The sequence below is a fragment of the Trichomycterus rosablanca genome, chromosome 16, assembly GCF_030014385.1.
Source record: "Trichomycterus rosablanca isolate fTriRos1 chromosome 16, fTriRos1.hap1, whole genome shotgun sequence".
NCBI lineage: Eukaryota > Metazoa > Chordata > Actinopteri > Siluriformes > Trichomycteridae > Trichomycterus > Trichomycterus rosablanca.
In genome coordinates this window covers 13131123-13153193 of record NC_086003.1, presented here as the reverse complement: position 1 = coordinate 13153193, position 22071 = coordinate 13131123, and the positions used below count along the sequence as shown (strand labels likewise).

At 38.2% G+C, this 22071-nt stretch overlaps 1 protein-coding gene across 1 annotated transcript; it reads right to left on the bottom strand.

Annotated features, from left to right (window-relative positions):
• Window positions 1-19496: 19496 nt before the first annotated feature.
• Window positions 19497-21499, bottom strand: msx2b (muscle segment homeobox 2b). The gene is made up of 2 exons (XM_063011899.1): window positions 21232-21499; window positions 19497-20077 (listed from the first exon to the last, which is right to left on the bottom strand). The coding sequence occupies exons 1-2, from the start codon at window positions 21488-21490 to the stop codon at window positions 19665-19667; spliced, it is 672 nt and encodes a 223-aa protein (XP_062867969.1). The 5' UTR covers window positions 21491-21499; the 3' UTR covers window positions 19497-19664.
• Between the last annotated feature and the right edge of the window lie 572 nt (window positions 21500-22071).

The following is a 22071-nucleotide window of genomic DNA, read 5'->3' as shown; positions in this document are numbered from 1 at the left end:
TATAGGTAGACAGAGGAGGATACTGGAAAAGAAGAAATAAGTTTGTTTTACAAATTTGATCATTTCACATGCACGTCAGAGATTGGAAGTACAGCAAATACTGCAAGATGTGAACAGAGGCACCTTTATTACCTCCAAGCACCACCCAACACCATTCAGGACAGCGCAAGAGATGCTGCATTTTTCCCAGATCAAAGGACAAGAACACCAAATTCATCTGTATTTAGTGCAATAGAATACAGTGCAATAGAATGCAAGAGCACAGCAAATGGTTGTGCAACCAATGCCAGCAGTAAAATTTAGGCCTAGAGTGATGTAAAATACAGTGGGGAAAATAAGTATTTGATCCCATGCTGATTTTGTAAGTTTACCCTCTTACAAAGACTTGAAGAGTCTATAATTTTTATGGAAGGTTTATTTTAACAGAGAGAGACAGAATATCAACAAAAAATCCAGAAAAAAAAACCATTAAATAAAGGTTATAAATTAATTTGTATTTAATTAAGGGAAATAAGTAATTGATCCCCTACCAACCAGCAATAATTTTGACCCCCACAGACCGGTTATGTGCACAAAAGGCACACAAATTAGTCCTGTCCCTGTATAAAAGACACCTGTCACAGAATCAGTTTCTTCCATTCAAATCTCTCGACCACCATGGGCAAGACCAAAGAGCTATCAAAGGACGTCAGGGACAAGATTGTAGACCTGCACAAGGCTGGAATGGGCTACAAGACCATCAGCAAGAAGCTTGGTGAGAAAGAGACCACTGTTGGTGCGATAATTCAAAAATGGAAGAAATACAAGATCACAGTCAATCACCCTCGCTCTGGAGCTCCATGCAAGATCTCACCTCGTGGGGTAAGAATGATTCTGAGAAAGGTGAGGTCAGCCCAGAATTACATGGTAGGAGCTTGTCAATGATCTCAAGGGAGCTGGGAGCACAGTCACCAAGAAAAACATTAGTAACACACTTCGCCGTAATGAATTGAAGTCCCTTTGCTCAAGAAGGCTCATGTACAGGCCCGTCTGAAGTTTGCCAATGAACACCTGAATGATTCAGAGAAAGCTTGGGAGAATGTGATATGGTCAGATGAGACCAAAATTGAGCTCTTTGGCATCAACTCCACTCGCCGTGTTTGGAGGCAGAGAAATGCCCAGTGGGGATGGTGTTCTTGGGGTCATATTCAGCATTTCTCTGCTCCCAGCTCCCTGGAGATCATTGACAAGCTCCTCCCGTGTAATTCTGGACTGACTTCACCTTTCTCAATCATTCTTACCCCACGAGGTGAGATCTTGCATGGAGCTCCAGAACGAGGGTGATTGACTGTGATCTTTCTTCCATTTTCGAATGATCGTGCCAACAGTGGTCTCTTTCTCACCAAGCTTCTTGCTGATGGTCTTGTAGCCCATTCCAGCCTTGTGCAGGTCTACAATCTTGTCCCTGATGTCCTTTGATAGCTCTTTGGTCTTGCCCATGGTGGTTGAGAGATTTGAATGGAAAAAACTGATTCTGTGACAGGTGTCTTTTATACAGGGACAGGACTAATTTGTGTGCCTCATGGGCACATAACCGGTCTGTGGGGGTCAGAATTCTTGCTGGTTGGTAGGGGATCAAATACTTATTGCCCTTAATTAAATACAAATTAATTTATAACCTGTATTTAATGTTTTTTTTCTGGATTTTTTGTTAATATTCTGTCTCTCTCTGTTAAAATAAACCTTCCATAAAAATTATAGACTGTTCAAGTCTTTGTAAGGGGGTAAACTTACAAAATCAGCAGGGGATCAAATACTTATTTTCCCCACTGTAATTAGAAGCTCACACATGAAGTGTTGTGCAATATTATTTGGTTTTTGAAATACACTATATTGCCAAAAGTATTCACTCTTCCATCCAAATCATTGAATTCAGGTGTTCCAATCACTTCCATGGCCACAGGTGTATAAAACCAAGCACCTAGGCATGCAGACTGCTTCTACAAACATTTGTGAAAGAATGGGTCACTCTTAGAAGCTCAGTTAATTCCAGCGTCGTACCGTGATAGGATGCCACCTGTGCAACCGTCCAGTCCAGTCGTGAAATTTCCTCACTACTAAATATTCCACAGTCGAATGTCAGTGCTATTATAACAAAGTGGAAGCAATTGGGAACGACAGCAACTCAGCCACCAAGTGGTAGGCCACGTAAAATGACAGAGTGGGGTCAGCGGATGCTGAGGCACATAGTGCGCAGAGGTCGCCTACTTTCTGCAGAGTCAATCACTACAGACCTCCAAACTTCATGTGGCCTTCAGATTAGATCAAGATCAGTGCGTAGAGAGCTTCATGGAATGGGTTTCCATTGCCGAGCAGCTGCATCCAAGCCTTACATCACCAAGCGCAATGCAAAGCATCGGATGCAGTGGTGTAAAACACTCCGCCACTGGACTCTAGAGCAGTGGAGACGTGTTCTCTGGAGTGACGAATAACGATTCTCCGTCTGGCAATCCGATGGACGAGTCTGGGTTTGGCGGTTGTCAGGAGAACGGTACTTGTCTGACTGCATTGTGCCAAGTGTAAAGTTTGGTGGAGGGGGGATTATTGTGTGGGGTTGTTTTTCAGGAGTTGGGCTCGGCCCCTTAGTTCCAGTGAAAGGAACTCTTAATGCTTCAGCATACCAAGAGATTTTGGACAATTTCATGCTCCCAACTTTGTGGGAACAGTTTGGGGATGGCCCCTTCCTGTTCCAACATGACTGCGCACCAGTACACAAAGCAAGGTCCATAAAGACATGGATGAGCGAGTTTGGTGTGGAAGAACTTGACTGGTCTGCACAGAGTCCTGACACCTTTGGGACAAATTAGAGCGGAGACTGTGAGCCAGGCCTTCTCTTCCAACATCAGTGTCTGACCTCACAAATGCTCTTCTGGAAGAATGGTCAAAAATTCCCATAAACACACTCCTAAACCTTGTGGAAAGCCTTTTCAGAAGAGTTGAAGCTGTTATAGCTGCAAAGGGTGGGCCAACATCATATTAAACCCAATGGATTAAGAATGGGATGTCACTCAAGTTTATATGCGTGTGAAGGCAGACAAAGGCAAAAAAATTATTGTAATAAACAGTGTTTTTATTCTGGTAATATACTGTAGTACGTTTTGTATAGTACTGTCAACGTAATTTTTTATGGTACCAGAGCAGGGTTAATAGAACTTCAAGCGCTGCTAACCACCAGAGGGCAGACTCACCTAAGTTCTAAGAACAGTTGGAACTGGAACTGCATCCTGTTGCCCTATTAAACACCTAGGTTTTTTAGGGTTCTGTTGTGACGCTTTGGCATATCTACTGTAAGCCTGGTCGTTATTACTAGATTGCGTTTACCAGTGTAGGTTGTTATATGTTCCTGACCGTTTCTTTGCATCCTGCTTTTTGTACTTTATTAGTTATCTTACTTGACTCTGTATGTTTTGACCTGATCACCTTTAATAATAATAATACATTTTATTTATATAGCGCTTTTCAAGATACTCAAAGACGCTTTACATAAGACAAATAATCAAAACAAATACGTACATACACCATACAAATCATAGTACAAAATCAAAATAGTACATCAACATCAAGAATAATTAAGATAAAAACAAAGAGAGCAGCATAAGACAGTTCATTAAAAATTAGCTAAATTATGAGAGAGAACAACAAATATAGAACAATTTCTTAAAATTAGACAGAAGCAGGACAGATTTACATGCAATCAGGAAACTGAAAACTTTACAAGTTTTAGGATCTAGGACTTCACATTTCTGTCGTGATCTAAGTATAAAAACTATTAAAAAGAATAGCAAAAATAAAAGCATTTATTTTGTGTTGTTACAAGTTAAATGCCACTCTGAATAGATGAGTTTTGAGAAGTGACTTGAATTTGGACAGGTCAGGACAATCTCGTAGGTGTTTGGGGAGAGCATTCCATAAAGATGGAGCAGCTATGGAAAAGGCCCTGTCACCCCAGGTCCGGTGCTTGGTCCTAGAGGGTATGGACAGTAGGTTAGCCTCAGAAGAGCGAAGGCTACGGGAGGGAATGTGCTGATGGAGCAGGTCGGTGAGGTAGGATGGGGCCTGATTATGGAGAGCTTTGTGAGTGAATAGAAGAATTTTGAATTGAATGCGTTGAGCAACGGGAAGCCAATGAAGTTTTTGTAGAACAGGTGTAATATGATCACGGGAGCGAGTATGAGTAAGGAGGCGAGCAGCTGAATTCTGGATATACTGAAGTTTTTTTAGGATTTTGTTAGATGTACCATAAAGGATGCTATTGCAATAATCAATTCTGGATGTAATAAAAGCATGAATCAAGGTTTCGGCGGCAGAAAAGGAGAGTGATGGACGTAGACGTGCTATGTTTTTTAGATGAAAGAAAGCAGTTTTGGTGATGTGATTTACATGGCGGTCAAAAGAGAGGTTGCTATCAAAAATTACACCAAGATTTCGGATGTTAGAAGACGGAGACAAAGTGTCATTATCAATGGTAATTTGAAAATTTTTTGTGGTTTTTGCCAGGGTTGTAGGACCTACGATGATCATATCTGATTTTTCACAGTTTAATTTGAGGAAATTAGCTTTCATCCACAATTTCATTTCAGTGATGCAATTTGTCAGAGTGGAGTGAAGTTCAGTATTAATGGATTTGGAGGAGATGTAAAGCTGAATATCATCAGCATAGCAGTGGAAATGTAAACCATGCCGACGTAAGATGTCACCAAGGGGGAGCATATAAAGAATAAACAAAAGGGGACCTAACACTGAGCCTTGGGGAACGCCTTGGGACAGTGGAGCAATGGCAGAACTACAATTGTTGATATTAACAAACTGTTGTCTGTTTATGAGATATGACCTTAACCACAAAAGGGCAGTACCAGTGATGTTGACAGAGGATTCAAGGCGGGACAGAAGAATGGAGTGATTAATGGTGTCAAAAGCTGCAGTAAGATCAAGGAGGACGAGAATATTAATTTGTCCAGAGTCTGAGGAAAGAAGAAGGTCATTTGTGACTTTGAGGAGGGCTGACTCAGTGCTGTGCTGGGGGCGGAAACCAGACTGAAATGATTCAAATAGATTATTGGAATTTAGGTGATCTTTGAGCTGTGAGGCAACAACACGTTCCAGTATTTTCGACAGAAATGGAAGATTGGAAATGGGCCGAAAGTTACTCATAATGTTAGAGTCAAGTCCAGGTTTTTTAAGTATGGGAGTAACAGCAGCCAATTTGAGTGATTGAGGGACTGAGCCAGAACTAAGAGAGGAATTGATTATCTCTGTGATAAGTGATGAGATAACTGGAAAACAACCCTTAACAAGTTTTGATGGAGCAGGATCCAAAACACAAGTGGAGCTTCGCATCCCTGTTAAGATCTCAGATAGGTCCAAAAGAGACACAGGTGAGAACTGAGACAGAGGCTGGGTAATAAATTGAGATGAGATAGGCGGAGAAACAGAGATGACAGGGGAAACTGTCAGAAAATTGTGGATATTCTCAACTTTTGTTTGAAAAAATGAGAGGTAAGAGTTACACTTGTCAACTGTAAAGGAATTGGTAGTATTGTCAACTGGTTTGAGAAGTTTATTTATTGTGGAAAAGAGAGTCTTAGGATTTGTTGATCCAGCATGTATGAGTTCGGAATAGTAAGTGGATCGGGCTGCCGTAAGAGCGTCTTTGTAATGTTGAAGATAATCAGAATAAATCTGATAATGTACTGTTAGACCGGTTTTCTTATAAAGTCTTTCAAGCTGGCGTTTACGGGATTTCATTTGGTGAAGCTCAATTGTGTACCATGGTGCGGAATGACTAAATGAAACAAATTTGGTTCTCAAAGGAGCCAGCTCATCAAGACATGAGGCGAGTATGTCATTATAGTAATCGACAAGGTCAGATGAATTACTAGACAGTACAGGACAGACAGACATCTTTTTAACAAGAGAATCTGAGAAAGCAGAGGGAGAGATATATTGAAGATTCCTGAAGGATATTTTACGTTTAGCTCTAGTGATGGGCCTAGTGACCTCAATGTCCATGATGATTGTCAAATGATCAGAGACAGTAAGGTCATGGCTGGACGGCTGATGAACTAGGACACCAGTAGAGCAGACAAGGTCAAGAGTATGACCTTTTTTATGAGTTGGAAAATGTATATGTTGTGTGAAATTAAAACACTGTAACAATTCCAAAAATTCCCTGGCAAATTTACAGTTGTTGTCATCAATATGGATGTTAAAATCACCCATAAGCAGTACAGAGGATGAGAGGGCACTAAGCTGGGTTAAAAAATCTGAAAAATCAGAGAGAAAGGAAGCGTTTGGCTTTGGCGGACGATAAACTACAGCAGTGACCAGAGGAGTAGGCCCTGACAACTTGAAAGCCAGGTGTTCAAAAGAAAGAGCAGCAGGAAAAGACAAAGTGGTTATTTTAATATCATCCCTATAGACTGCAGCAACACCACCACCTCGCCCTTCCATACGAGGTTCATCAATATACGAGTATCCCATTGGCGTGGTCTGATTTAACGTAAAATAATCCAAGGGTTTATGCCAAGTTTCAGTGAGACAGAAAAAGTCTAGTTCACTGTCAGATATAAATTCACTGAGTACAGTACTTTTCGTGTTGAGTGAACGAACATTAAGCAATGCCATTTTCAAGTGGTATTGTTGTGTAGTTGGCTGTGAGGAACGAGGAAGAGAACGGAGATTTGCTAAGTCCACTCCGCGTTTCCCATCCCACTCCGTGGACAGCGTTGTCATGGAGACTACACCGCTACTGGTGTGCAAGGCAGCAGCGCTCTGATGACGTGTTTGCGGAGCGACAGTGCGCACGGCTGACCAGAAGGATGGAATAGCGTTACCGTTTCGAAGATAAACAAGCTTTCTCCGGGAGCCCCTGTGAATATAACGAGGCCGGCGAAGGAGTCCAAGCTGTTTGATGACTGAAATACACGATGGAGTAGTGCAGTTGTTGAACTTCCTCAGCTGGTCAACGGAATAGTTCAACATCGTGCCGATCCCAGGAAAACTCATCCACCGTTCACCACCGGCCGCAGACGCGATGTACAGTAGAAAGAACAAAAAGTATCAAAAGCACAAATAAAAGTATCAAAAGTAACATAAAAGAAATAGATCCACAAGGTGTGTAAAAAGATGAAAACGAAAAACGATAAAAATACAATAAAATACGGTAAAATACGGTAACGGTAGCGGCAGCCAAATGCGCCAGCGTCCACCATCACCATGGCAACAATGATCAAATGATCAATGATCATACTTTGTATACCTTTGTAATTACTTGCAAACTTGGATTGTTATTTGGTACTGTTGACTAACTAAATTACTGCACATGGAATTACCATCTCCTGTCTCCTCTAGGGAGACACACATGGAGTCAATAATTAAAGTATTGATTTTGAAGCACTCAAGGTGAAGTCAATAGGATAATGTCCTAAATTCTTAAGCAACTAATATTGGACATGCACAAGCAGGTCTGACTGAAGCACTCAAGGTGAAGTCAGTAATATAATGTAAAATGGCTGGGTTTTTTTTAAATTATTTAATAGAAAACTAATTAAAATGTTAATTAACATCAAAACTAAATCTAACCTAAATATAAAAGGTTATAAGAATGAATTAACCTACACTTTGTATACAAACCCTATAAAAATACAAGTCAATATCCAATAACAAATGGCATTGTAAAAATGTCAGAGGAAACAAGGAAAAAAGCATCTGTATTAACAGTCAAGGATACAGTTTATCCTATATTAACATGACATGAAAGGCCGCTCAGCAAGGAAGAAACCACTGCTTCAAAATCACCACAGGCCAGGGTACAGCTTGCCAGCTCACTTGGCAACAAATACCTTACTTTTCAGAGAAATAATGAAACTGTTTGGCCTAATGGCGTCATTAAATTGTTGTGTACGTTACCATTAAAACCCCTTCTTGGGGGGTGGTACCTCATCGCCCACCTTGGCACAAGACAAAGATGATTCAGAAATGATTGGATAAAATGATGGACATGGGGTAATAGAAGAGTCATAAAGAGATCAGTGGAGTACCCAAAATGGCTTCATATTCATTGCCTCACACTGACGATCTCTTGGAACGGCTGGGTGTGGCTCGTTTTCATTCAACACTGAATTTAACCAAGGGCTATAGGTAGATTCCCTTATTGTCACTGTCGAGAGAAAAGTGGCTTTCTCCACACTGTTTGTGTTACACCAATTTGTCCCCCTCCTGTTCGAACCTGTTGTAGCACTGGCTAACTTCCACTTGCACAATGTATATAACATGACCTATCTAGATGATATCATTATTTACAGCAATAACTGGGAACCACATGTGCCACATGTACGGGCAGTCCTGAAGTCCTCGAATCAGGCTGATTCTACAGCAACCATAGCTGAGTGTGTACTTGGGCGGGTAAAGTTACAGTGTCTGGGCTTTCACGTGGGATGCAGCACTAGATCCGATTCAGTGGCCAGAGCAGTGCCAACAAGCACTTTGTGAAAGTAAAAGCAGCTCTTTGTCGTGGTCCCATTGGATCACATTTTTGTATCATGCTTTACAGCCCTTTAAATTAAATGTGGTCCACAACTTATCCAATTTTCCTCCTTAACAGGAAAGAAAATCTGGCACTATGTTTGGGGTATGTGGCAGGTAGGATGTGGTTTATTTATACTGACATATTAATTTACTTTTACACCATATATCTGTAATAGTAAAATATTTGTAATGCAATTTAAATCACAGTAGAATATAGAGATTTTAAAGCTTTGAAATGCCAGTTTAAGTGTCTATATAATGTAATGCAGGGTTTTTCAAACTATTTTCAAGCAACCCGCAGTCCATGATTTTTTACGCGATCCAGGCAACACAATGCATTTCACTCTCTCTATACAAGATGTAACATAAAGCCTTCACGTCCAAGCTTATTTAATTATGATTATTTTTCTCTGCGACCCATTTAAGGGTCGCGACCCAGGGTTTAAAACCCTGATGCAATGTATATAGTGTGTGAAATTCTCCAGATATGGTGTTATATACAGTATAAAATGATTGATTTTGAACCTGCCAGTAAATTTTGAATTACTCTATTTAGCACATTTACTTTGTGCCAGAGATGTTCACAAATACGAGTCCGAGTCGAGTCACGAGTCTTTAGGCTAGAGTCCGAGTCGAGTCATGAGTCTTTAGGCTAGAGTCCGAGTCGAGTCACGAGTCAATATAATATACACAAAACATATATTGGAAATGTAGCGTAGAAATAAACAAATAATATGTAAGTTCAGATAAAAAACAACAACAGATTAGCGACTGTATTTTGCCGTTTTACTTAGTGCCTTTACTTTCCTAGGTACCAGTTAAAATCTTAAACTGACGTTTTGTTTTCATTGCAAATTACAGCACAGCGGCCAAAATCCCAAACACAGTAAAAAATCCATAACCACTGTTTAACTTAGCTTATGTTGTTCCAGATGCTATTAAATTTATAACCGTGTGTCCCATTAGGAATATAATCTGTTATTTTGTAAATGTGCTTATAATTAAAAACCTCCAAACTTAAAATTATGTAGACGTGTCGCAACAGCGACATCCTATTACCGTACCACACTTTAATTTACTCTTTAGAATAACCCATCTTCTCTCAAAGTTTGTAAAGACAGACTGCATGGCTAGATGCTTGATTTTATACACATGGCTATGGGACTAAATGAAACACCTTAGTTCAATGCTTAAGTGTCCCAATACTTTTGTTCTTATAGTGTATGTCGCAGGGGCTTATATTTTGTTATTAAGCAACCATGCTTAATAATTTTGGTGCTTGTAAAAAAAAAAAAAAATCATATAATCCAAAACAACAATTATTAAATAACAATGATTTCTATCATATTCCAAAATGTATTTATAAAATTTTGTTTTCCACTGCTTTCCTACAGGATTTTCAGATTAATAAAGAAAATCTAGAATTGAATGTACTTAATGTTATTTTGCATGTGACCAGCAGAGGAGGCCAAACAAGACAAGGAAGATGAATTAAGTCAGTATGATAGTGAAGTGTTATTCAGTATCTGAGTGTAGAGAAGAAGCGTAAGTCTCCACTTGCCTGATGTGTTATTACTGGTTAAAAAAAATGCCTAAAATGTCCTAAGAAATTCACATAATTTAGAAATATGCTCAATTCCATGCTGTGCCACCATGCTTTTACATGACTGTAAAATTATAATACTTTGTAAATATGTGGTATCTTCAAAAAGTTTCCACACTTTTTTAAACTCTATTTATTAAAAAATTTCAAAAACAAATGACATCACTTTTTTACATAATCACCTTCCGCTGCATTTTTCCTAGCGTCGTACCAACTTTTTAATGCCATTAGCAAAAAATGTTTTTGGTTAAGCGCTTAAACACTGAAGCGGCGCTGCTTGAACATCATCATCACATGAAAATCTTCCCCTTAAAGCTTCTTTGAGCATCCAAAAAGGTGGAAATCAGATGGTGCTAAATCCAGACTATAAGCTCTCTCTCTCTCAGTCTCTCAGACACGACCAATTACTCCTCCTCCCACCCTCACCGTTTCCAACCAAAATACACTGATCAGCCATAACATTAAAACCACCTCCTTGTAGCCATATTCATACCATATAGAAGCACTTTGTAGTTCTACAATTACTGACTGTAGTCCATCTACAGGGGTTGGACAAAATAACTGAAACACCTGTAATTTTAGTGTGGGAGGTTTCATGGCTAAATTGGACCAGTCTGGTGGCCAATCTTCATTAATTGCACATTGCACCAGTAAGAGCAGAGTGTGAAGGTTCAATTAGCAGGGCAAGAGCACAGTTTTGCTCAAAATATTGCAATGCACACAACATTATGGGTGACATACCAGAGTTCAAAAGAGGACAAATTGTTGGTGCACGTCTTGCTGGCGCATCTGTGACCAAGACAGCAAGTCTTTGTGATGTATCAAGAGCCACGGTATCCAGGGTAATGTCAGCATACCACCAAGAAGGACAAACCACATCCAACAGGATTAACTGTGGACGCAAGAGGAAGCTGTCTGAAAGGGATGTTCGGGTGCTAACCCGGATTGTATCCAAAAAACATAAAACCACGGCTGCCCAAATCACGGCAGAATTAAATGTGCACCTCAACTCTCCTGTTTCCACCAGAACTGTCCGTCGGGAGCTCCACAGGGTCAATATACACGGCCGGGCTGCTATAGCCAAACCTTTGGTCACTCGTGCCAATGCCAAACGTCGGTTTCAATGGTGCAAGGAGCGCAAATCTTGGGCTGTGGACAATGTGAAACATGTATTGTTCTCTGATGAGTCCACCTTTACTGTTTTCCCCACATCCGGGAGAGTTACGGTGTGGAGAAGCCCCAAAGAAGCGTACCACCCAGACTGTTGCATGCCCAGAGTGAAGCATGGGGGTGGATCAGTGATGGTTTGGGCTGCCATATCATGGCATTCCCTTGGCCCAATACTTGTGCTAGATGGGCGCGTCACTGCCATGGACTACCGAACCATTCTGGAGGACCATGTGCATCCAATGGTTCAAACATTGTATCCTGAAGGCGGTGCCGTGTATCAGGATGACAATGCACCAATACACACAGCAAGACTGGTGAAAGATTGGTTTGATGAACATGAAAGTGAAGTTGAACATCTCCCATGGCCTGCACAGTCACCAGATCTAAATATTATTGAGCCACTTTGGGGTGTTTTGGAGAAGCGAGTCAGGAAACGTTTTCCTCCACCAGCATCACGTAGTGACCTGGCCACTATCCTGCAAGAAGAATGGCTTAAAATCCCTCTGATCACTGTGCAGGACTTGTATATGTCATTTCCAAGACGAATTGACGCTGTATTGGCCGCAAAAGGAGGCCCTACACCATACTAATAAATTATTGTGGTCTAAAACCAGGTGTTTCAGTTATTTTGTCCAACCCCTGTAGTTCTCTTCATACTTTGTTAGTCTGTTTTCACCCTGTTCTTCAATGGTCAGGACCCCCACAGGACCACCACAAAGCAGGTATTATTTAGGTGGTGGATCATTCCCAGCACTGCACAGCACTGTGGGAGAGTCCTGACCATTTAAAAAACATCAGGAATTTAAAACTTATTCAAGTTTGACTTAAAAGTGGCAAATAGCAAAGACAGACTGACATCATTAAAAAGATCTATGCATCACTTGAGAAGATCTGCACTTGATTAGAATAGTAGGTCAAACTCCTACTTGTTTTGATTAAAGGAAAGCTTGTAAATAAAACACAGCCTATTTCTCATCACATCAAAGTTGTGAGGAAGTTGTAGGCAATTCCTGAACTGCCCACTTATTAAAGGTGGCGTCTTTATAGTGCCACGACTTGATGAACGAGGTGGGAAAAGAAGTCATTAAATTCAAAGCCACCCAACTTCCCCAAGGGACTATTTGATGTGTGAAGTGCTTGACTAATAGCACAGAATAAACAGTGGCGATTTCTCTAAGACTGCAAGGGAAGCTCAGCTTCCCCTAAAATGTCAAAAATTAAATGGTCAAATATGTACAGTTGTGTTAACATTTCATTGACTACAAATGCGTTAGAACACGTTCATCTCGAAGACAAGTTCGTTCAGAATCAGCTACTTATCACAAATCGACTGACTCGATTTTGTTAACTCCCGTAGCGTCAATGCATTTGCCCGTAGAAGCTGAGCGTCTATTCACTTCAACGGGACTGCATGGAAGGGTTTTTTCATTGCTTCGAAACTCGCCGGTCATTGGATAAATGCCACGATTTTGTCCCGCCCCCGGACACTGAGCGTCTCTGGGGGTGAATGGAGCTGTGGGCGGGTCTGGACGCAGAGTTTCTGCAAGATGATTGGAGGATCAGTCGAAAGGCTGAATCCCGTTTTGATTGACAGCTATTTTCAGATCTACACCGTCACTTAATCCCTGGGAGCTTCAGTCCCATCGCGGATTTTGCGAGTGAAGTCGAAAGACAAACTGCAACCCATTTCTTGATATTTGCTTGGTGAAATTACTTGACCATTTCCATTGTTCATTGTGTAAATAAAACACACTCATAGTATTTGTTTCAGGACTCTGGTCAAGTCCCTGGAAAAGACGCCTACTTGGTACGATAGGATCACAGGCCATTTTCTTGAAAAGGAACGGAGGGCAGAATTTATGTATAAATAAATTGACAAATTTTATGATGTAAGCCGACAATAAGCTTCCCCTCTTTGAAAGACCGGCAGCCGCCACTGAGAATAACGCAATATAACAAACTGAGCTAATGTCAAGCCACATAATGTAGCAAGAGCACTTACAGATTCAGTTGGTCCTGAGTATGAAATGAATTTGCGTCATTAACTGGGAATCAAATTTTGTGGTTAAAGATAATTACAATGCTCTAATCTAACAAAATAACTAAATATATACAAATGTGGTTTTTATAGCTATTTGGCTCATGGCATATTTCTCTCTATGGCTAACCTGTTCAAAGGTAGGTAACGGTTTGCTTAAATAAGTGAGAAACCTCTGGGCAATAAACAGTCAAAATCGAGATGATATCATCAGGTGACTTTACAGTAGCAATTAAATGCAATTAAATAAAGTATTAACTTACTTTATAATTTACTAAACATTATAATCTGAAGTATAACTTTATATTCTAAAATATTAATGCTATGAAAATCATTTCTGACAAATGACAAGCTCATTTAATTTGGATGCCGTAACAAACATTAGGTAAATTAAATATGACGTATAAACAATAAATAAAAATAAATGAATAAAAAACAAGGGCCATTCCACCAAATCTGTGCAATTTCCATCACCAGGACATTATACACACATTATACACCGATCAGCCATAACATTTTACATTTACGTTTTCAGCATTTAGCAGACGCTTGCTCAGGGACCCAACAGTGGCAACTTGGTGGTGGCGGGGCTTGAACCGGCAACCTTCTGTTTGCTAGCCCAGTACCTTAACCACTGAGCTATCACTGGCCCCGCCATGTTAATAACATTAAAACCACCTCCTTGTTTCTACACTCACTGTCCATTTTATCGGCTCCACTTACCATATAGAAGCACTTTGTAGTTCTACAATAACTAACTGTAGTCCATCTGTTTTTCTGCATGCTTTGTTAGCCCCCTTTTATGCTGTTCTTAAATAGTCAGGACTTTCCCAAGACCACTACAGAGTAGGTATTATTTGGGTGGTGGATCATTCTCAGCACTGCAGTGACACTGACATGGTGGTGGTGTGTTAGTGTGTGTTGTGCTGGTATGAGTGGATAAGACACAGCAATGCTGATGGAGTTTTTAAACACCTCACTGTCACTGCTGGACTGAGAATAGTCCACCAACCTAAAATATCCAGCCAACAGCGTCCCGTAGGCAGCATCCTGTGACCACTAATGAAGGTCTAGAAGATGACCAACTCAAACAGCAGCAATAGCTGAGCGATCGTCTCTGACTTTACATCTACAAGATGAACCAACTAGTTAGGAGTGTCTAATAGAGTGGACAGTGAGTGGACACGGTATTTAAAAACTCCAGCAGCGCTGCGGTGTCTGATCCACTCATACTAGAACAGACACACTAATACACCACCACCATGTCAGTGTCACTGCAGTGCTGAGAATGATCCACCACCCAAATAATACCTGCTCTGTGGTGGTCCTGACCATTGAAGAACATGGTGAAAGCAGGCTAAAAAGTATGTAGAGAAACAGATGGACTACAGTTAGTAATTGTAGAACTTCAAAGTGCTCCTATATGGTAAGTGGAGCTCATAAAATGGACAGTGAGTGTAGAAACAAGGAGGTGGTTTTAATGTTATGGCTGATCAGTGTATATAGATAATATTTTTCCCCAACTCTTGAACACGACACTTTACAATGAAATATAATGAGTAAAATCTCTCAAAAATTGCATTGTTTGGTGACTTCATATCCCATCTATGTTTGTAATCTTTATTTTCCATAAGAACTTTATAATAATGTAGATAAAATACACGTTTTAGTCATGTCCCACATTTTCAACAGAAATTGACATTATCTGTATCTACTGAAGCCTAAGGGATGACCAAAAGTAAGTTCTTTCTTCTTCCCCAGTATGTTTGATAATTTTGTTACTCTGACTGAGAAGATTAATCTCAACGTACATTCCTATTACCTACATTTTTTCTTAGCTGCTTTTTGTTTATTTCTCATCATGCTTTTAGCATGAACTCCATGCCGCTATATTTCATGTATTTACTAATTCTACTAATACTCAGTCCTGTTACTTTCAGTTATGTTACTAATAGGGATGTAACAATGCACCACAAGGCAGTTAAAAATCGGTGTGCATGTGCCACTATTCGAATCGGTAATTCATGTAAAATGAATTCGATATTCACTTTAAACAGCAGAGGGCACTAGCGCTATTCACCTCGCCTGGTTGACATCACTACACAGAGTTGTACAGGATTTTCCAGCCAAATTTATTCATGTGAGGATACTTTCTTTATTTGTATTATTCATTTATTTATATAATGTGGGATTGGTTTTAAAATTCCATTTCAGTTTTTTTTTTACTCAGAAAGGGAAATGTGCAGCATTGTTTTGCATAGTTCGTACCTACCTCAGAAATAAAAGGGCATTCATTATTTAGATGAATTTTATTTCATTTTTTAAGAGAAATAATAAAAGGAAACTTTTGTCTTCAAAAGGAATTTGTCTTCAATTTAATTTTGTTTAAAAAAATCTGGAAAAAATCATATCGTGAACCCAGTATCGTTTCATCCCTAGTTACTAATATAGAACCATCTTCCACTTAGAAACCTTGTAAAAATTAAACAAAGTTGCCTGAGATTGACAAATATACATTCTATGTAGTTAATTATGTGTGTTACTAGATTCTGTGGAATGGTCCATGACATAGTCTATTAACAAGTTTATGAAATATCAAGCACAAGTATCAAAACTGACCAGCTTTAGAACCCATCTTATTAGCATGAACATGCTTATTTATTTACTTTCATAAAGGAATTAATTCTAAGCATTAATGTTCGCTATTAGGAAACGACCTTAAAAAATGCCGAGTATGTTCAGAAAGCTTCATGTTGCAGCCTGCAGGTCAGTGATGTCTACAGTTGTTTGATTATATTGCAAAAAATTTTTAAAATGCTAAGTTCTAGATTCCTACTAATTCACCCTCTGAAATTAGAACAAAAGCTGACAAACTATGACATTTGACAGAAGGCTCAGTGGACAAGATTTGAATGGCAAAGCTACGAGTAGCTGACTTGACGTCTTACCGCACACATCGGTCACGTTAATCTAACAGTTCATTATTTTACTGTATAGTCACGGCCAACACACAATATACTCTTATACAATAAACAATCTGAATTATTACCCATTTTATTTCATAATCTCACTCATTCCACAATCCTACACGACTTGTAGTAGACTCACTGCACCATGATATGTTTTATAGTTATTCTGGGCAAAAGCTGTACTTATGCCTAATTACAGTAGACCCTTGAGTTACGAACGGTTTACCATACGAACATTTCGGGTTACGAACGATCTCTTTCAACGTAACGTACGAACAAATTTCGGATTACGAACAGAAATTCGCGAAACACGTGACGTCACAAACAAGTTGACTCCAACTGTCTCTCTCTCTCTCTCTCTCTCTCTCTCTCTCTCTCTCTCTCTCTCTCTCTCTATATATATATATATATATATATGTGTGTGTGCATATATACAGTGAGCGAACATTCGGACAGCGGACGGTGTTTTTCCGGTGTTTCCTTTATATTTTGTTAAATTCAATATTAAAATGTCCCCAAAGAAGGTGCAGAGGAAGCACAGTGTTGAGAAAATGAACAAATCTATTACATTTGTTGTTGTATAATTACTCCTGCCAGTAGCTGTCACTGTGTATCAGACAGAGGGGACAGTGAGTGAGAGAGGAGAAGGAATTCGGCTGAGTAAAGTATTCTTTCTTTTGTGCAATTACACCTCCAAAATACACCACTATTGAAATAAAGAAGGAAATAATAGAGAAATATGAGAGTTATTGTTGTTTCTGGTAGATACATTTTATATAAAAAAGGACATTTATTATGGTGTATGGTACAGCACACGTACTGTACTGAAATGTGATGTTTTTTATGTACTGTACTACTGTGTATTATTGTTTATTACAGGAATGTCTATTATATTATTTAAGATTTAAGGGAAAATATACTTGTATTTATAACAAAAAAGACCATTTAAGACATTAGAAAGGTTAGGGGTAAGGGGGTGGGGTTAGGAAGGTCTGGCACAGATTAATTCTATTTACATTATATCTTATGGGAAAAATAGGTTTAACTAACAAACATTTTGACTTAAGAACAACCCTTTGGAACCAATTAAATTCGTAAGTCAAGGGTCCACTGTATTTAAATTATTTAAATGTAAAATATGTACTATAGCTAAATCTGTTTGAATGTACAGCCTATTTAGGCCATAGTACATTTTGTATAGTTTTGTGCAATATTAATTGCTTGCTTTCTGAATGTCTTTGTTATTGTCTTTACACTAAACAACTTCAGACATCAAAAAAAATATAACATATTAAGAACTTCAGTAAAACAAAATAGAAAATAAGTTCTTTAATTTAAGGAACAAGGTAATTTACCAGCCTATAAATTTATTGATTTACTGATTTAATAACTGAATTAACCAAATTTAATTAATAAGTTAAAAGAGCTAATTAAACACAGTTAGGCATTTGTTAATCTACATCCGTGTAAAAAGTCATTCTTTCTTATCTAGTTTACCATCACATTTGTTGTACAGGAACACTATGCAAGGTTCAAAAAATGGTGTGGGGTGGCCTTGACTGCTTTAGTAGCTGGATAACTTGTTATTAATGGTATGATAAATTCAACTCCGAGTTGAAGAAGCTAATAATAAATCGTAGTGTTTAGTATGGGGCAAGCAGTTATTTAAGTTAAAGTTAATTGGGCAAAATACTTATGGCTGCTGTGGATGTTAAATTCATTCAGTGTAAGAAACATGCAACATGTATGTGGGTCTATAGAATTGCATTTTAACTTACATATTGCTTTATACATTATAAATCTACCTGTGATATAGAAAAAAAATGCCTTTTTACTATGTGTGACATTTATGATGCGACCCCTATTATAAAATGCTTACAGCCAGAGAAACGTTTTTAAAAAATAATCAAAAGGGGCTGTTGCTGTCTCATTAAAAAGCTTCCTAGTTGGCCGTACGTAAATTCATCTTTGACATAAATCAATTAAAACATATAATCATGGATAGCATTTTAACTTACATATTGCTTTATACAGTACTTTACAAATCCATCTGTGACATTGGAAAATGCCTTTTTACTCTGTGTGACATATTTATGATGTGACCCTTTTTTTAAAAGCTTACAGGAGGAACAACATTTTGGCAAATATAAGATATTAGATATAGATAGATATACAGTAGATATAAGTCTGTTGCTGTCCCATTAAAAACCTTTCTAGTTGGCCATACGTTTTAAATTCCTCTTCAACATAAATTACTTAAAACACATAATCATGGATAGATATACAAAAAAAATGTTACCCAGTGCAGAACTGCAACAAAACTAAAACAAAATTCTGCATCACAGAATTTCCAGTTTTCTGTCTAGCCTTACATGTCAAATAACTTTACTCTGTATGTATACTCATGGCCAAGACGGAGTACAACATACTACATAGTAATAAACAATGTAATTGTTTATTAATTAATGTATCCCAATGTAATTAATGTATTCCTAATTTCTAAAAAATACCATTAATAGCCAGCTCTACATATATAAACTCTAATATATATAAAAATATGTTCGACAGAAGTATAGTGTTCAGCCCTCCATCATTAAGCATAGAGATTCTGATGCTCACACATTACTTACTAAAAATATTGTCTACAGTTTACACTGCAGGTAAAAAAGAAATCTAAATTAAGCACTTAATCCTGCATTGTGGACCATACCCATAGCTGGACCAAAACTTTCTTAAGACCCTTTTAAACATGAAAAAATAGTAATTATTACACTTACAGTTTAGTAATAATACATAATAAATTTATTCTTAATTGAAAAAATAACATTGACAATCTTATTTACATATTATCTGTACAAAATGGGAAGGTAAAATTACATATTTTTTGGGAAAATGTAATTTTTTTAATAAGCTATCACAGTTCTTAGGGCAGTATATTGGTTTTTGTGAGCAATTTGGCACACAGTGTTTCTAGTTACAATCCAAAAACAAATATTGAAAAATAACATGTAACTTTAGGGTTTGTGATATGAAGTAAACATAAATCACAGAAATCTTATTGCCAAGTCAGTATTTTGTCTAAGAATTATTTAATATATTACACTAAGGCAAGTAAACAACACTTTCTGTACACAAGACATCAATAAAAAACATATATACAAAAATAGCTATAAATGTATACCCACACAGTAATAATACCAAGTTTGTCAGTCAATAAATCCTTTCCATGTGAGGCACTTTTAAGATCCATTCAGGAAGAAAAATCCATTCCATACTGTGTGCTGCTGCATCCACACTTAGACTTCCCAATCACAACCGATCATGCCAGGTGATAGACTCCGTAGCCCAGCGGTGTTCCATATACTCCGATGGGAGAAACAGGCACCAAAGGCCTTTGGTAAGGATAAGAGTTACTGTATAGTGGCTGTCCGACAGGCAGTGCCAGAGTAAAAGGTGGGCACGCTGTCAGTGGAGGCTTTACAGCCAGTTTGAGTTTCTCAAGCTCAGCCTCATGCAGCCGCTTAGCCTTGGCCCGTCGGTTCTGGAACCAGATCTTTACCTGGGTCTCGGTGAGCGTTAGCGAGCTGGAGAACTCGGCACGCTCTGCGATGGACAGGTACTGCTTCTGTCGAAACTTTCGTTCGAGTGCCAGAAGCTGTGCTGTCGTAAATGGCGTCCGTGGCTTGCGGTTGGACTTGTGCTTGCGCAGCGTGCACTGTGGACTAACTTGGCCTGTAGAATGGAATTACATGACACAAAAATGAAATTACTTGAGTTCACTAGGGATAATAGAACATGTAATTTATTTTGTGCAGTGTGTTATTACGACTTGTACAAGTACATTTGATCCAGGGTAAATCTAAAAACTATGCGATGCATAGTTACGATTGTAAAACGATTAATTCTATTAAGACAATGTGTTAGAAAAGTTTGAAACACAAATCTCAAGAATATAGTCCCTCTTAACACTACTAAATCCTGCAGATTCAATTGATTGTTATGAATATCTATAGGTGTTATAACCCATATAACTTCAATTATAGCCTTTATGTAGAGTTTGTCAAAAGTTGAATGTAGATATATAGATATAAAAAAAATTTAGATATTAAATAATTGATCATTATGGATTTTCTTTCTTTTAAAGCTGTTGTAAGGTCTTGCTATGGGTGTTTATATCAAAGTATTATCAACTTATCCGAACTTAAACTTATAATTACTTCAGTACTGTAGTAAAAGTGTTTGTCATCAAATTCTTATGGTTTTGTATTCTGTAATGCTAACATATCTTAGTGAGTCTGTAATTGCATTGATTTGTGTTACACAATTGAAGATAAATTAGTTTTAAACATTTTTAGGACATTTTATAAGAAGTAAACAAAACACTACACCATGAAGGGACTAAGGTAGTGTAAAATTTAACTGGTGCTAGATGGATTCGTGTCACATTCTGTCCAGTGTATATACTGGATATTGGAAGTAGGTACTGGGATTTGACTGATCAAAATAAGGACTTTACATTAATTACATTTTTAGGGTCACTTAAACAATAACAATATACGCAATACTATGACCTTAGGTGAAAGTAAACTTGATGGAACATTACTAACCCCTACGGACAGAACATAATAGTTTTATTACATGAAGCACCAGGGTAAAAATGACTAAAATATAACTTTAGAGATATTTTATTAACTTAGACAGTATTAGTTCAGTTTTATAGTAGTTTAGTATTAAAACTTTATAAAAGCGAGCGAGTCACATCACACTCGAGACTCGCCATAGTAAATTCTGCACATTCAGCACATGTATATCATTAAGATACACAATACATATTGTAAATGACTATTCATTTAAAGATTTAAAGTTATAAATGGTATTAAACTTACGTGAGTGTGAGTATGTAGAGTTTGCAACCCATGCAGTAGTTAACTCGTCTATCTCCGGAGACTCGGATTTGAGTGAAGTATGGGTGAACAGTTGTCTCACCTCCTCCATGTTTTGGCAAGACGAGACCTGAGTTTTATTGAACGTAATCACACACGCGTCCTCGTTACTGTGGCTTCGCTCCTTGCCGTTTCTGTCACTGGCTATAAGTGACTCCACGCTGAAGGAGAGACTCGGAGCGTGAGGTTTGCGTTCCTCCATCACCGCCTCTCCGCGTCCGCTGCGCTTCTCTCTGTGTTAGTGCCGGACAGCGCAGCTTTCATTCAGTATCGAGTTTCCGCTGCAGTCAATCACACCGGTCTCAGAAACAACTAGCCTTTAACCCGATACTAACCAGTAGTGCGGAGATGGGCCCAAACTTTTAACCAATAGGAACACGAGCTGATCTGCAGCCAGAAAGCCACGCGCCGCTTGAGCACTTCTGATTGGCTTGTTAATGTTAGTAATTAGTACGTTGACGTTTAAGAAGTGACTTTAGTGTTAAACAGGATTTAAATAAAATAATTCCCTTTAGCCTTAAATTATAAACACATTAACATAGCATACCTTATTTTTGCAAAACTCAAAAAAATAATAAAATAAAATATTTAAATCTATAAAAAATAATCAGTGGAAACTACAATACTTATGACAAGACATTTATTTCTTTTTCATATAAAACTTTAAATTCAATATGTAAAAACTGACGAAATAATGATTTGTAGTTTTTTTTATTTAGTTTTTTATTTATAATTACACTTTTAACTAATATTTTTTTTCTTACTGCTGCAGAAATTAAGATT

What these genes read in the sequence shown, in the direction of transcription:
- msx2b (XM_063011899.1), bottom strand. Translation starts at nt 21,490, where the DNA reads ATGGAGGAACGCAAACCTCACGCTCCGAGTCTCTCCTTCAGCGTGGAG. An exon ending in CTCTACATACTCACACTCAC is followed by an intron (nt 20,078 to 21,231) that starts GTAAGTTTAATA and finishes TCCATTCTACAG; the next exon opens with GCCAAGTTAGTCCACAGTGC.